The sequence below is a fragment of the Populus nigra genome, chromosome 6, assembly GCF_951802175.1.
Source record: "Populus nigra chromosome 6, ddPopNigr1.1, whole genome shotgun sequence".
Taxonomy (NCBI): Eukaryota; Viridiplantae; Streptophyta; class Magnoliopsida; order Malpighiales; family Salicaceae; genus Populus; species Populus nigra.
Window position 1 is genome coordinate 656,941 of NC_084857.1, and position 15,080 is coordinate 672,020.

The following is a 15,080-nucleotide window of genomic DNA, read 5'->3' on the forward strand; positions in this document are numbered from 1 at the left end:
GGTCGTCGAGGTTTGACTAGGTCAATATTCATTATAAATTAAAAATAAAACCGGTCTTCCAGTCACGAGTCAACCTTCTTTGGTTTTAGTGTTGTATTGGTGTTTGGTTCCGCCCACCAGCCTCCTTGCTATTTTCATCCTTCAATTTTAGCAGCTTCTTGCCACAAAACCTTTTTCAGCATTGTTGGTGTTTCTTCCATGTATTCGTTGTTGATTCCTAGCAAGTCAGCTGCCCTGGCATTCACTCAGTTTTCAGTGGCTGTGTTCAAGACTGCCTGGAAATGCGTTCAACATAAAATTTTATTAAATTTTAAGAATTTTTTTTTTTAATATCTTTTTAAAAAGATATATTTTAAAAAATAACAATTACTACACTATCCTTTCATCTTGTATACTAACCTTGATTGTATAACTGCGGACATTCCTAAGATGAGCACGACATCAAAAGAAACACGAAAAGCCCAAGCTCCATGATTCCAAAACCTTTTTCTTTTCTTCTCTTGATGAAGAACTCTCGACACATGGTTATAAGATCTAGTCTGATTCAAGTTAGTTGGGTCAACCAGCATCTTGTTTTTTATAACTTCTTCCATCTGTAGAAGGATAGAGCCATGAAAGTTGTAGCCATGAAAAAACAATGTATCGTGGTGGCACCATGGCCATTATTTCTTCAACGACCATGGCCTTAAAGTTGAGTTCTTTGAGTCGAGATGTACAAATTCAAGTTGTTCTTGCCCACAATTCAACCTTGCAAATTGCAAAATAAAGCAAGAGGGGGAAGGGATAGTCTCAAATCAGTATCCAATATGTATATTTCTTTTCAACTAGATCCCCAGCCTATGTTCTTAACCCAATGGGTCTCAAACATATCCAGCAATCTCAATTCAATTCTTTCATCAACAATTACATCTCTAGATTGGAAACCAGTTGAGAAAAGGCTAGTCACATTCCTTCACACGACGATCTTGTTGAGGTTTTTTTTGATGCACCATACACCCAATTAGTCAAAGTTATAGCCTTGCAAACCCAGATAGAGAAAAACAACACACTCATTCTCAAACAAAGAGAAAAGGAAAAATCTCATCCCGATCAAAATCATGGTTATCAAGTTCGAATTAGTTTAGTTGGTTAAGCTAGTGAATTGCTGGCTAAAATCTAGTTTAAATTAAACTGAATTAAAAATTGATATGGTTAAATTAAGATAAGGTGATAGATTAATCCATGGTATGATTTTAACTAAATCTAAGCAAAACTTGGCTAATCTACTTCAAAGAAATTTTTTTATTTTTATTTTAAATGAAGTCTTTTTAAGTAAAAAAATTAATTTAAAATATGACTACCAACCCACAACTCAAATCCTGAATCTGACCACATCCCAAGCCTTGTATGGTAATTATTAAATAAATAAAAGAAGAAGTTGAAGCGGGAGCCCGACAAAACCTCAGTCGAAAAAGATCAACCGCAATGGTTGGGATTGGAAAATCCGCTACCAAAAACTACGTGATTTTAGCTGATGGTCCTAACTTCGAACACAACCCAACACAACACAACACAACACAACAGCAACCCCCGAACCTGTCTGCTTATTATATTCCGCTTAGATACCATGCCAGAAATTCTACCCGTAAACAAAAGGCAAGACTTTTGCACGAACCAAACACAAAGGGATTCTAGCCCACCAAAAACAAAGTCATAATTCTTTATCATGCCTCCTTTTCTGTCTTCTTTCCCAGCCAATATACCTGGTAAAACAATTACTATGCTTAACTCTGGTCAAGATCTTAACTTTCTGTTTATTGACCCACTTCCTTTATAAGGGTCGAGTTTGTCTCGTTGATTTCTGTTTTTGGGTTGTTGAATCTTGAGCTGTTTCCTTGTTAATAACTATTATCTGATCTAATAAGTATAGGGTTTGTTGTTGTATTAGTAGTGGATTTAGTCATTGATCGAGAAGGCTTGACTGCTTGAGGAATTCTTTATTTGTTGTATTTTGTTGAAAAGTTCCAATCTTCACTGTGATTTGTTGAATGAAGGTCAATCATCTTGTATTTGCAATTTGATAAATGTTTTATAAGCAGAGAATTTCAAGAATTTGTGGTGATAGCTGCTTCAACTTTGCTACTACATCTTTTTTCATAAGCTGCTGCTGTTCAAGCATTCATTTGGGTATTTTTGAGGGGGCATATTGTTTAGTATTTTGAAGTTTAAAACATCTGTGCTGTATTGGTATGGTCAATAGGATTAGATCTTGGTGTTGAAATCAGTGGGAGTGGTTAGAACTTAGAAGTGATTGAGTGCAGGATAGATGGGTAATACTTGTGTAGGACCGAGCATTTCCAGAAATGGGTTTTTCCAATCTGTATCCGCTGCAATGTGGCGGAACCGATCGCCAGATGATTCGGTGTCTCAGACCAATGGGGAGTCTGTCCATGAGCACGAGGCTGCATCTAGAGAACTTGAATCCCCTTTGCCAGTTCAAAGCAAACCCCCAGAACAAATGACCATGCCGAAACCTGAAGAACCAGAGAAACCGGTAAAATCAGAAGAGCCTGCAAAACCTAAGAAACCCCTCCAAGTGAAAAGGGTATCTAGTGCTGGGCTTAGGACCGAGTATGTTCTGACAACCCAAGCTGGTAATTTAAAGGAGTTCTATAGTCTGGGAAAGAAACTAGGACAAGGCCAATTTGGGACAACATTTCTGTGTGTAGAGAAAGCAACAAAGAAAGAATTCGCATGCAAATCGATTGCTAAGAGGAAGCTGTTAACTGATGAGGATGTGGAGGATGTGAGAAGGGAAATTCAGATAATGCACCATTTGGCTGGCCACCCAAATGTTATATCTATTAAAGGGGCCTATGAGGATGCGATGGCGGTTCATGTTGTTATGGAGTTATGTGCTGGTGGTGAACTCTTTGATAGGATTATTCAGCGGGGGCATTATACTGAAAGAAAGGCAGCTAAGCTTACTCGAACTATAGTTGGAGTGGTTGAAGCTTGTCATTCACTGGGTGTGATGCATCGAGATCTTAAACCAGAGAACTTTTTGTTTGTCAACGAAAAAGAGGACTCACTTCTAAAAACAATTGACTTTGGTTTGTCAATATTCTTCAAGCCAGGTATGGTCTTATCTTTGTAATTACAATTGCTACTGGAATAGATCTTGTGGTACTTTCACTACCATCCTTTTGTTTTAATTGACAACTTTCTGGTTAATTTCTATAATCATATGTCTAATCACTAAGTATATCACAAGCCCTTAAATAACACACATACCAGAAAATGTTATATCTGGAATATTCAGCCAATAGCTTCGTCTCCATTATCATATAAAAATGTTCATGAAAAACTTGACCTCATCATTGATCATCTAAAGAGTTCAGTTGAAAAATTGACGGTTCTAATTCCAGGAGAGAGATTTAGCGATGTGGTTGGAAGTCCATACTATGTCGCTCCAGAGGTTCTGAAAAAGCGTTATGGTCCTGAAGCAGATGTTTGGAGTGCTGGGGTCATCGTTTACATTCTGTTAAGTGGAGTGCCTCCCTTTTGGGCTGGTAAGGATTTTGTCATTTGCTAGCTTCTTATTCCCACATATTTTCTAAATGTGATTTAAATTTAACTTAATTTTTTTGCTTGTCACGGTTATCTAGAGAACGAGGAGGGGATATTTGAACAGGTACTCCATGGTGATCTTGACTTTTCATCAGACCCTTGGCCTAGTATCTCTGAAAGCGCTAAGGATTTAGTGAGGAGAATGCTTATTCGAGATCCCAGAAGGCGCTTAACTGCACATGAAGTTCTGTGTGAGTCCTGATTATTCTTTTTCTTACATCGTGAACTACCGATTACTACTTTTGATCATTGCTTGAATGAAAAAGAAATGAAATACTGGACTGCCAAAGTTTACCCAATAAAAAAATTGATAGCTCTGAGCTTTAGTGCATGACATGTGGCAGTCCCTATACATAGGTTTCATGTCTTTTGAATGAAGGAGAAGTCTGCATTCAGAAAGGTTGTACTTCATTAAATCCTCGACAGAAATTGTACTGATGTGATTGATATTTCCATGAGATTATTAAAATTATGAATCCTTGATGTGGTGGTTAAGAGTCATTCAGCCTCATCTCCCCTAGTTATCCACAGTGCTGATAGAGTCTTATTATCAAGCAAGAGAGTTAAGGACAGAAACAAGAAAAGATTGCAATAGTTAAAAATAAGTACCAAACCTCTTACTGAACAAGAATTGAATGGTTTCTGTTTCTCGTTTCATTTAATATAAAGAAAAAAAAAACTCAGTTAAAAATTGAAGACCTAATCATTTGTTATCCATGTAGGATTTTTTTTCAACACTGATTTGTGGACCAAACTCCTTGCAGGCCACCCTTGGGTGCAAGAAGATGGTGTAGCTCCTGACAAGCCTCTGGATTCTGCTGTATTAAGTCGCCTGAAGCAATTTTCTGCAATGAACAAGTTCAAGAAAATGGCTCTTAGAGTAAGTCTCCGGATGTGCAAGAAATGATGTATTAATGAACCTTGAAGCATTTGAATAAAAGATAGCTGGGAAGTGCTTAATATCTTGAATTGAAATAACTCTTTTCAGATGTTTCAACATTCTTGTTCAGGAATTTAAACTATAAGTTTCTAAGAATAGAGAATGATGGATTTTCTTTTTCCTCTTTCAGGTCATTGCAGAGACTCTATCCGAAGAAGAAATAGCTGGCCTTAAGGAGATGTTCAAGATGATAGACACTGATGGCAGTGGTCATATCACTTTTGAAGAACTCAAGGCTGGATTAAAAAGATTTGGAGCTAATCTTAAGGAATCTGAAATTTATGATCTCATGCAAGCAGTGAGTATCGAATGAAGTCCTGATTCAATCTTTGATCCAGGAAAATAACTACTTTGTATTGACAGGAAATGAGCATACGAAGGGGAATATTCTGAATGTGAACTTGAAGTTTTTCAGGATAATAACTATGAACTTTATACTGTCAACCCGAGAAAAAAAATACTGCTATAACTTATTTCATCCCTTTCACATGATTTAGGTCTAGATTTGGTGTGCTTCATTGTTTGTAGAAGAGTTAGATTATTATTGTGAATCGCACAAATTTCTAAAGGATGGAAGATATTTTATATTCTAAAACTGTTTAATCTATTGTGTATTCTTAAATTGCAGGCTGATGTAGACAATAGTGGCACAATTGATTACGGGGAGTTCATTGCTGCAACACTTCATTTAAACAAAATTGAGAGAGATGACCATCTATTTGCAGCTTTCTCGTACTTTGACAAGGATGGAAGCGGCTACATTACTCCAGATGAACTTCAAAAAGCTTGCGAGGAGTTTGGATGGGAGGATGTTCGCTTGGAAGAAATGATCAGAGAAGTTGATCAGGACAATGTAAGAATCTTTTCATCTCTTTTATAATATTCAATTTGAACTGAACTAAGGATGGAAAGAGATGTTGACAAGAAAAATGATGGAAAGGGGTGAAAGACCTCATTGGTGAATGCCTGATTGCAACGTCTGTAGGTTGCTGGATCGTTGATGATTGATTTGCAGAGGCATTCATGGTCCTATATAAACTTAATGTGAATACAACTTGGTCCGCTCATGTTTCCACTCGGATTAGTTTTCTTTCTTGGTTTGGAGACATTTCGAATGGCAGAGCGGATATGCTATTTGGATTTTGTGATAAAGATGCTCCTACGTTGCATCTTATACTGCATATACGTCGCATATAAAGTATTCTATGATGTCTATTTTCCAAACTATATTGCATGCTGAGCTTGTAATCATCGATGGCGTGTAAATTTTGCAGGATGGACGCATAGATTACAATGAATTTGTGGCCATGATGCAGAAGGGAAATGTAGCTAGTCCTGCTAGGAAGGGCCTGGAGCATAGTTTCAGCATTAAGTTTAGAGAAGCCCTCAAACTATAGTTGCAGACGCAATGGCGAGGTTCTGTTTAATTCTTTGTTTGTTCTTTTGAGGGACTAAGGTTGTACAGTAAAGAGCATTAGCTGCTCCGCTGTGAGAAGCAGGCAGGCCTCACTCTGTACACTCATTGTTCATTTGAGTTCTCCATTATGGGTGGTATCTACCTTACAATCTTTATAATAGTTTTGAGGTGGAAAGAAACCTTGTATGCTCCTTTGTGGTTATGTCTCCAGAACCCAAATATGCTGGCAAAACATTTTGGTGTCCTTAGAAATGCATTAATTTCTTTCTTTATGGGTTTTAGAAGTCAATCTGACTAGTTTGATCTAGTCAAAATTGTTGATTTTTCAACGTCGATTTGACTTTCTTTTTAGAAAAATTATTAACTTGAATCAACATGCCAGCTTAGATCTTAGCTTAAAACCATTTTCACTCTTATTGATGAGGCTATTTTTTCGATTGTTATTTTTTTGTTTATCATAAAACATAGATATTAAATTTTTAATTTCATTTTGGTTCGTAATTAGTATTCCAAACACGAAATTAAAATGCCATTTTAATTTTTATCTTTCATTATGATTCTTCCATTCCTGGTGCCAAAATTACATTTTCAGGGGCAGTGTTATTAGCCTGTCTAGGCCTGTTCAAGGTTTAAAAAAAATAATGGGTGGAAGTTATTTAGATGATTTAATCAAAACTTGATTTAATTTTAAAAAATATTCTTCTTTTAAATTGATATTTTAATTTTATTTTAAATTAAAATAATATCATTTTAAATTAATTCAATTTAATTTGAATTAACCTGTTTAAACTGATTTAAAGGTTGGCTTTTATTTAAGTATAAGCAATGCTAGTTTTTGACTTAATGACTCAATTATAAAATATATTCTGAATATTATTCCAGTGCGCGAACGCTTCCAAGTTGCACTTCTTCACTACCTCCTCGATTCTAGTAGCATTATCCCCCCAAAAAAAAAAAAACTTAACCCCCCAGTGATATTATTCTGTTCCAAAATTATTCATTACTATAATTATTATATTGTTTTTGGTTTTGTTTTTTTTTTTATTTGAGGGTGTGAAGATTTTTTTACCATGATATAAATGTTTTTTAAGAATTATATAAGGTTATTTTAGTAACTGTGTTTTTTAATGCATAATAAAATTATTAATATAATTCTTTAATAAAATAATTCAATTCCTTGTGCACAAGAACATTTTTGTATTTTCATATTTGATAAAAACTATAAAATTGCTATATTTTTGTATTAAGAACATTATAATTTCTTAATTGTTTGTTTATTATTATTGTTTAGTTCTAAGGACATTTTTAGTTTTGTATAAATAACAAAAAAATGAAAAAGTTGTTGATACATCGTTGTCTTTTAGTAGCACGTGTGGCTAACTCTGATGGTTGTAATCACGATTCTGCCGTGTCATTTAATTTGTCTCGACGTTCCTTTTTTTTAGGTAATGTGCGTGTGGCGATTCAGCCCAAAATTATTTTTTTTTTCTTTCTTGTCCTTTTTTTTTTAGTAGATTACATGTTGGCTATGTAAAAAATCAAATCAACTTTTTATTTTTAAATTTTATTATTCAATTTTTTTTTTCCGGCTCAACAAGTTGACTCAACATCTAAATAACCCAAAACCTAAAATGATCCTTGTTAAATTAAAAAAAAAAAGAATTAATTCAGGTTGAGCTACTAAAAAGTCTAAGTTGACTTGCAATCCAAGCAATATGAACACAGGTTAAAATCTAAAGTAAAAAAAAAACTTTTTTTAAAAAAATCAAAACATTTTAATTTTTAAAAATTTTGATAAGTTAACTTGGTTTCATTATTTATTTAGATTTTTTTATTCGAGTTTTAAAATTAAAGTACTGATCAGCCCTCTAGACCGGTTTGATAACTTCTTTGAGTAGTTGACCTAAAATAGTAAAATACCACCACAAAATAACTGTGCGCGTAACTGTGTATATAAACACACGGATATATTGTTTTCCTTTCTCCCTTTTCAACAAATAAATAAAAACCCTAATTATATCATCTTAGCTCCTTTTTTTTCTCTCTCTACAATAAAACACACGCTCTCTTTTTGTCTCTCTCTACACCGTAACCCTAATTTCTTGGTTTTCACATGGCGGCGGTGACTCGGGAAAGAAATGAGAGGCCGTATGAAGACGGAGGAGGTTATGGGAAGTTTCCAAAAAGGCCGTTTCGAAGGAGTACGCAAACGACGCCTTATGATCGTCCTGCGACGGCAATTCGAAACCCTAGTGGGAGTGGTAATGGTTGGTTGTCGAAATTAGTGGATCCGGCTCAGAGACTCATTGCTTCTGGTGCCCAAAGGCTTTTCGCTTCTGTCTTTCGTAAACGACTGCCTGCGCCTCCGGTGGTGGCTCCTCCATCTCAGCCGCCGGAGACGGAGCGGGGGACAGGTTGTGTTTCTTCCGAGTGTGAAAATGTTCTCTTTTTGTTGAAAAATTGATGCTCTCTTTTTGCTATTGTCTTCTCCTGAGGAGTTAAGTGCTTAGTAGTTCAACTAGGGGAGATTTATTGTCTTTTTGTTCGATTCTTTTTGTGGAATTGGTGTAATTAAGTTTTTGATATGGTGAAATTTGGGAATTAGGGATTTTGGACCAGTAGAACTGAAAATTAGGGTTTCTCTACTGGGTCAGGGTTTGTTTGTTAGAGTGGATTTTTTTTTGTTGATGATGTTTAACCTTACTTAACTATATTTTAGTTAGTGAATTGAAATTTGTAGTTAACGTCTGTGAAGGAGAGAATTTGTTTTAATTTTTTTTTTAAACAGAGGAAAACCGGGGAGTAATGGATAAGCAAAAAGGAGCCTTTTCCACAGTAAGTCTGATTTCTTGTCTTGTTCTTTGCTTCTTTTCGGTTTTTCCTTCTATTGATTGTTAATTGGTTATACAGTTAATTTTTATTATCAATGGCTTTGGGTTGTGTTGTTGGAAGTGAGGGTTTGGGAAGAATGTCTATTGCTAGTTGAGGGAATAAGTTCAAATCTCGAAGTTCAGTGGTTATTATAGATTTCCCTATTGGTTGATAATCCTGGCCGGGTTGGTGGTTGCAGAAATAGCTATGAAGAGAGAATACATGCCTGCCTTTTCATTATACAGTAGATATAAATTTATTATAAGGTTATTGCATGTTGTGGATGCCTTTGCTGCTCTGCTTTATATATGTGTGTGTGTGCTGACACAAGGGATCAAGGGGATTCTTAGAACTGATGTAGTGCACTTTGAGACTTTAACTAGTTAAAAAGGTAAACTTGTTGTATCTTTTTTCAAGTACCGTTACTGTTTCAGGTACACAATATTACTAGGCATGAAATTTGCAGGATTAAAGAGAGGAGCGACGGGGGAGAAATGGGCGTGGTTAATTGTGTATTCCTTTTCTTTCCTTGTGAATGTAGAATCAGTTATCTAGAAATTTTCTAATGGATCAAAGAGTAAATGAAATGTATATGCTCTACTATGGGTTATGAAAACTTCACTTTCATCTATTTTCATGGATGAATTTGCAATATCTACATATGTTTGCACTCGTGGTTAATATATATTTACAATATGATTTACCCAGTGCAAATTTGATTCATATGTTTGTGCTGTTTGAAAAATTCTCCTAGAAGGATCTTTTTGAAACACATAGAGCAACCACCAATGGATGCAGTGGTCCAAGTGATGGTTCTGATATGGATGGGGTTACTGAACTTGAAGTAATTCTAAAGCAGAAGACTTTTACCAGGCAAGTTACTGTAGGATCAAATTCTAGCAGCTTCAAATTAGTTGAATGTATATATTGTAACTTCCACAGCATGCTTGGTGGAAGCTTTCTTCACCTTTATATTTTTTTGTATTGTCATAATTCCTCAGTCATTCTGTATGTTAAAATCTTTCACAAGGAATTTTCTTTTCATATTATTTGTAATAACATTACCGAGGATAATAATCGTTTAGAAGGATGATGTGGTGATGCAAGACATAAATTTTTCTTTTTTAATTTTCCCACAGGTCTGAAATTGATCGATTGACTGCCCTGCTGCAATCTAAGACTGTTGATTTTCCTACTGGACATGAAGAGAAGAAATCTGAAGCGATTGCTTCAAAAGCTATGGTCTCTCAAGGCAAAAAGGAGTTATTGACTACCCCTGTTAATAATGGGTTTGATGGCCGCTTTAATTCAACACCTATTGTCAGCTCAAGTGTAGGGGAATTTAACATGCTTCATCTTACTTTTTTCTGCCCACGTGTGCACACATGCATTTGTGTGTTATATGCACACCCGCACATGCACATAGTTCCATGGCTTTGCACTGTGGCTCTTTTTTCAAACTTAGTGGCTTTGCACCACGACTCATAGAAATATGGGTTGGTGTGATTCTCTTGTTTAATGGAGAATATAAGGGTGGGCAACAACACGATGTGTGAATTCATGCATTTATGTGCATATGCAAACCTACACATGTTTCACATTTAGTGGCTATAATGTCTCCAGGTCCTTGAGGAGGATGTTGGTTCCCCTACAGAGCTAGCAAAATCTTACATGCGTAGTAGGCCTTTAAAAGTATCGCCATCAATGCTAGAATCACAGAGTCAGGCATTAAGGGAAAATCCAACAGTTCTGACCAACCATACATTTACTCCGAAATCACCAATGATTTCAATTGCGCCACGTTCTTCTGGCCATGCTGAGTTTCCTGAGAATGGTTTTGTGACACCAAGATCCCGAGGTAGATTTGCTATATACAGTATGACTCGAACACCATATTCCAGAGTTCATGCAACTACTGGCCTCCAGGTCGGTATGATATGAAAATCTGTTTCTGTTTGAAATTGTGATTTATATTTTGTTTGTTTACACATTTCTCTCATTTTCCAGGGTGCAAGAACGGCAAGTGATGCTTTTGCTGGACCATCATCTTCGTTTCAGAACGCATGGGAGAACAATGGATTTTCTGGATCCAAACAAGGGGTATGAGTGCTGAAATCAATTGAAATCATGTCTACTTTTAGAATTCCATTGAGCATTATGTAACTGGATTAGTTTATTTCTTTTTCAGGCTACAAAGAGGAGGAGTTCTGTCCTGGATAATGATATGGGATCTGTCGGTCCAATACGTAGAATTCGTCAGAAATCTAACCTTCTGCCTATGTCTGGTACTCTTTCTATTCGTGGAAATGGTATGGTTTCTAATGCTGCTCAAAGGCTAACCTCAACAGAGAAGCCAGTTTTAGCGGGCGAACCATTGAAGGATAATGCGAATAGCAATGTCCATGGTACCACTTTTACCCCTGTTCCCTCCAAGTCCAGTGAGATGGCATCAAAGATATTGCAGCAGCTTGATGTGTTGGTCTCATCGAGGGAGAGGTCTCCTGCCAGGTTGTCACCATCCATGCTACGGGGACAAGCTCTTAGAAGCCTGGAGGATGTTGATTCTTCAAAGTTGCTAGAAATTGTTAATGATAATAACAAGTTGGATGCTAAGCCCAACACCTCGCTACCTGATGCACGAGAGTCCGTGTTTAAAATGAAAGACAAAATTGAAGAAAATGGTCCAAGCAAATCCATTCTTCCTTATGACAAGTCAGCCTCCGCAGTAAATGGTATGGGCGCCACAAGTTCAATGAAGAATGATGTGGCTGGAGTCAAAACAACAGCTTTTCTTGTGACGAGCACGATTGTCCAGTCCCCTCAACAGAAGAAAAGGGCTTTCCAGATGAGCGCACATGAGGTTCGTGTTGCATCTTGTTATATTTGATATTTACTCCTAAGTTGGATCTTACTCATCTCCTTAGTTTACTCACTTCTATATTTTCTTCATTCATCATCTGGAATCATCTCATCTTTTTTTCATCAAAGTACTTTTTTCATCTAACTTTTTTGCACCATTCAACTTTAACTTTATCTCATACATGTATTGGCAAATTGATTATTCATGACATTCAAGTGCAGAGCTCTACATAACTTCCTTGTTACTTTTATTTCACTTTCATAGGATTTTCTGGAGTTTGATGATGATGATGACTACCGGAATCGGACTGTGTCTGGTATGTTGGCTGAAGGGCGAGAAAAGATTGGTTCTGAATTGGTTGAAAGAAAAACCATTGGTGCTGAAGCTATTGTATTGGAGAAGTCTCCAGCTCTTTCTGAAGTCAACTCCCCATCAACTTCTACACTCAACCAAAAAAATGCAGGGATTGATGGGTCTGTGATTGCTGAAAAGAGCATCAGCTTTACATCTCTAGCGACACCATTGCCTGCCATGACTGATAAGGAGGCTGTAGTAAACCAGAAGTTAGCTTCAATATCTGATGAAGGTGCCCAACCAAACTACTCGAATGCTTCCCCTCAAATATTTAGCTCCAGGGAGAAGGTTGCTTTGCCGAAGGAACCGAATGGCACCTCCCAAACATTCCATTTCAGCAATAAAACTGGTGATAAAGTTGCACCATTTGCATTTTCTTCCCCAGTCCTGAGTGACCCATCTTTCCCAAAGCTGGGTCTGTCATCAGATGCCAAACCAGAGGGGTTCAGGTCAGTGGACATGTGCTAGTATTTTCGCATGGTTTTTGCTGTCATGACTTCTGAAAAGTGTGAGGTCAATGTATATATGCTGTCATGCTAAATGCAGAAATTGTGGGTTCATAGATGTTGTAACCCATAAAAAAATCAACCTTGGCTGTAACCGGGCTCACCAAATTGATGTTATCTTGATTGGTTTCAGTTCTCATTTTTTTTTCCCCTTCACCATGTCAACCATGCATTTGCATTTCTTGTGAAACTTCATGACATTGAAGTTTCCCTGATCTTTATTTTTACTGGCTATCAACTTTTTTCACTTGCCTATTGTGCAGCTTTATGTCTGTTGCTACTGGTGCTACTGAGTTGGTGACCAGAGACCCTGGACTAGATAAAACTGAAGATAAGAGCAGTTTGAAGGATGAGGGTTCTTTCAGGGCACCTGAAAATGTGCCTTCTACTTCAACTTCATCGACTGGAAGCCTGTTCTCATTTGGCATCACCTCCAATGGTTCAAGTCTAAATAATGGATCTCTTGCTTCTACCCCATCTTCATATTCCTCTCCCAGCCCACCTCTACTGTCAAGTAACTTTACTGGTCAAAATTCATCCAGCGTCTTTGCCAACAGTGTTGCTTGTGGCAGTATTAATGCCCCTACCACTGCATTTACAATGGCAAACTTTGATGGGAATAGCAACTTACCTATTTCAGCATCAGCACCTTCCTTGACGGCTACACCTATTTCCAAATTTGGGTCTGTCCCATCAACTTCAGCCTCAACAGTGCCATCTACTACTGATGAAACAACAGAAGCAAAAACAAAAGAACCAGGCTTTGGCAACCCAACTAGTGGAGCTGGCAGTGTTTTTGGTGGTACATGTTCTGGAATTACAAACACAGGCAATAATATTTTTGGCAAGACCCCTGCAGCTACCAGCAAAGGAAATAGTTTTTTTGGTGGTACATTCCCTGCAGTTACGAGCTCAGGAAGCAGCGTTTTGAATGCTACATCTTCTGCATTTACAAGCACAGGAAGTGGTCCTTTTACCTTGAATGCTGGGAGCTCAACTTCAGCTGCTACTAATCAATCTCAGGGTTTTAATCCTTTTAGTGCTAGCAGTGCTCAGGTTTCTGCTGCTGGAACTGGTATGGGAACTGCAACACAGACCATGCCGATGCAATTTAGTTCACCTGCATCAACTCCTTTTGCTTTGACTGGGAGTTCAGCCTTTTCTTCTGGCAGTCCCACATTTGGCTCTTCTTCTACATCTAAACTGTTCAGTTCTGGTGCTTCTTTTGGACTTACCTCTTCTACTACCTCTTCAGAGTCCATCTCTGTTAGCTCCATCGCGAGCCCTGCATCTACTGTCTTTGGTTCCAACTGGCAGGCCCCAAAATCTATGGGATTTTCAACATCCTCTTCTTCCTCGACTCCGTTTGCCTTTGGAGCAACCTCTAATGTTGTTACAAGCAGCAGTGCATCCGTGGGGTTTGCCCCCAGTGTCTCATCTGGTCCTGCTTTCCCCTTCAGTTCACCTGCATCCACTACTCCATCACAGCCTGTGTTTGGCAACCCAAATCCTGGCTTCAGGTCTGGTTCATCTCCATCTGGTAATAATGACCAAATGAGCATGGAGGACAGCATGGCAGAGGACACAGTTCAGGCAACCACCCCTTCAGTTCCCGCATTTTTCCAACAACCTGCTGCTGCCCCTGGCCCTTTATTTGGTTTTTCTACTCCGCCAGGAGGGAATCAGTTTACTTTGACAGGTTCATCAGGTGCAAATCCCTTTCAATTTGAAAGCCAACCAAATCTGGCTGCGCCACAGAACCTAGCTTTTCAGGCTTCTGGTAGTCAGGAGTTTAATGCTGGAGGAAGCTTCTCATTTGGTGCAGGTGGTGGTGACAAGTCTGGTAGAAAAATTTTCAGAGTAAAAAAAACACAGCGCAAGCGGTGAAGACACCACAGGGCTGAAGTTTGGTTTCTTTGTTCGATTTGATGAGAGATACACAGCATGATTTGCTGTTTCCTAGGTTGCCCACCAATCGTTCAGTTATACAAAGGTAAACCTACCTTTTCAGGCTCCGGAGATGTGCCTGATTCTGCTTTACTTATATAGTCTTCTTGTTTGTCAGGACGGATTTGGTCGGTAGGAAGGTGGGCTTATGTAGCAATTTTGTACCGTCTTCTTAGCAAACCACCCTAAGAAATTTTAGAATGCACTACTACTAGAGGTAGCTCATAGGATTATAGTAGGGTAAATTTGCTTGTCACCACCATTTTCGCTGTACTCTGTCACATGTAACATAAACAGAGAATCATATCAATTTGTTTAAGAAAGTGTCTTCTCTGGTTCTGAGCATCAGGTATTAACAATAACCATGGTTTTATTTCTCTTAATATGTTTTCTGATAACCTCACTTGCTTTGTTTATTAGTGAACACGATTAAATTTTTTCCTTCCAACACGCGGGTTCAGTCAGACAAGCAGGCCAGCACTAACCATTCAACCCCTAAAGTGCTAGCTGTGATCTATGGATTTTAAGGTTTTCAAGGTACTATCTCAATAAAGAATGGATGGAGCACCTTTTGTT

At 37.7% G+C, this 15,080-nt stretch overlaps 2 protein-coding genes across 3 annotated transcripts; both read left to right on the forward strand.

The window, feature by feature from the left end:
• The first annotated feature begins 1,439 nt into the window (after positions 1–1,439).
• On the forward strand, positions 1,440–6,238 carry LOC133696968 (calcium-dependent protein kinase 1-like). Its single transcript, XM_062119277.1, has 7 exons — positions 1,440–3,116; positions 3,408–3,551; positions 3,648–3,800; positions 4,374–4,489; positions 4,680–4,847; positions 5,178–5,402; positions 5,824–6,238. The coding sequence occupies exons 1-7, from the start codon at positions 2,306–2,308 to the stop codon at positions 5,944–5,946; spliced, it is 1,740 nt and encodes a 579-aa protein (XP_061975261.1). The 5' UTR covers positions 1,440–2,305; the 3' UTR covers positions 5,947–6,238.
• Positions 6,239–7,950: 1,712 nt separating this feature from the next.
• Positions 7,951–14,866, forward strand: LOC133697259 (nuclear pore complex protein NUP1-like). 2 transcript variants are annotated; one of them, XM_062119719.1, is made up of 9 exons: positions 7,951–8,380; positions 8,755–8,801; positions 9,592–9,710; positions 9,977–10,169; positions 10,461–10,763; positions 10,845–10,937; positions 11,026–11,697; positions 11,962–12,500; positions 12,821–14,866. In XM_062119719.1, the coding sequence occupies exons 1-9, from the start codon at positions 8,080–8,082 to the stop codon at positions 14,442–14,444; spliced, it is 3,891 nt and encodes a 1,296-aa protein (XP_061975703.1). In that variant the 5' UTR covers positions 7,951–8,079; the 3' UTR covers positions 14,445–14,866. The 2 variants fall into 2 exon arrangements, with proteins under 2 accessions (XP_061975703.1, XP_061975704.1); XM_062119720.1 differs by having other exon boundaries at positions 9,595–9,710.
• Positions 14,867–15,080: the final 214 nt, after the last annotated feature.

Bases quoted from the DNA above. Each gene is read 5' to 3' on its own strand.
- LOC133696968 (XM_062119277.1), top strand. From the start codon at position 2,306: ATGGGTAATACTTGTGTAGGACCGAGCATTTCCAGAAATGGGTTTTTC. The intron at 3,552-3,647 runs GTAAGGATTTTG...ACGGTTATCTAG, and splicing joins AGTGCCTCCCTTTTGGGCTG to AGAACGAGGAGGGGATATTT. The intron at 5,403-5,823 runs GTAAGAATCTTT...TAAATTTTGCAG, and splicing joins GAGAAGTTGATCAGGACAAT to GATGGACGCATAGATTACAA.
- LOC133697259 (XM_062119719.1), top strand. From the start codon at position 8,080: ATGGCGGCGGTGACTCGGGAAAGAAATGAGAGGCCGTATGAAGACGGA. The intron at 10,170-10,460 runs GTAGGGGAATTT...TAATGTCTCCAG, and splicing joins CACCTATTGTCAGCTCAAGT to GTCCTTGAGGAGGATGTTGG. The intron at 10,938-11,025 runs GTATGAGTGCTG...TTTCTTTTTCAG, and splicing joins TTTCTGGATCCAAACAAGGG to GCTACAAAGAGGAGGAGTTC.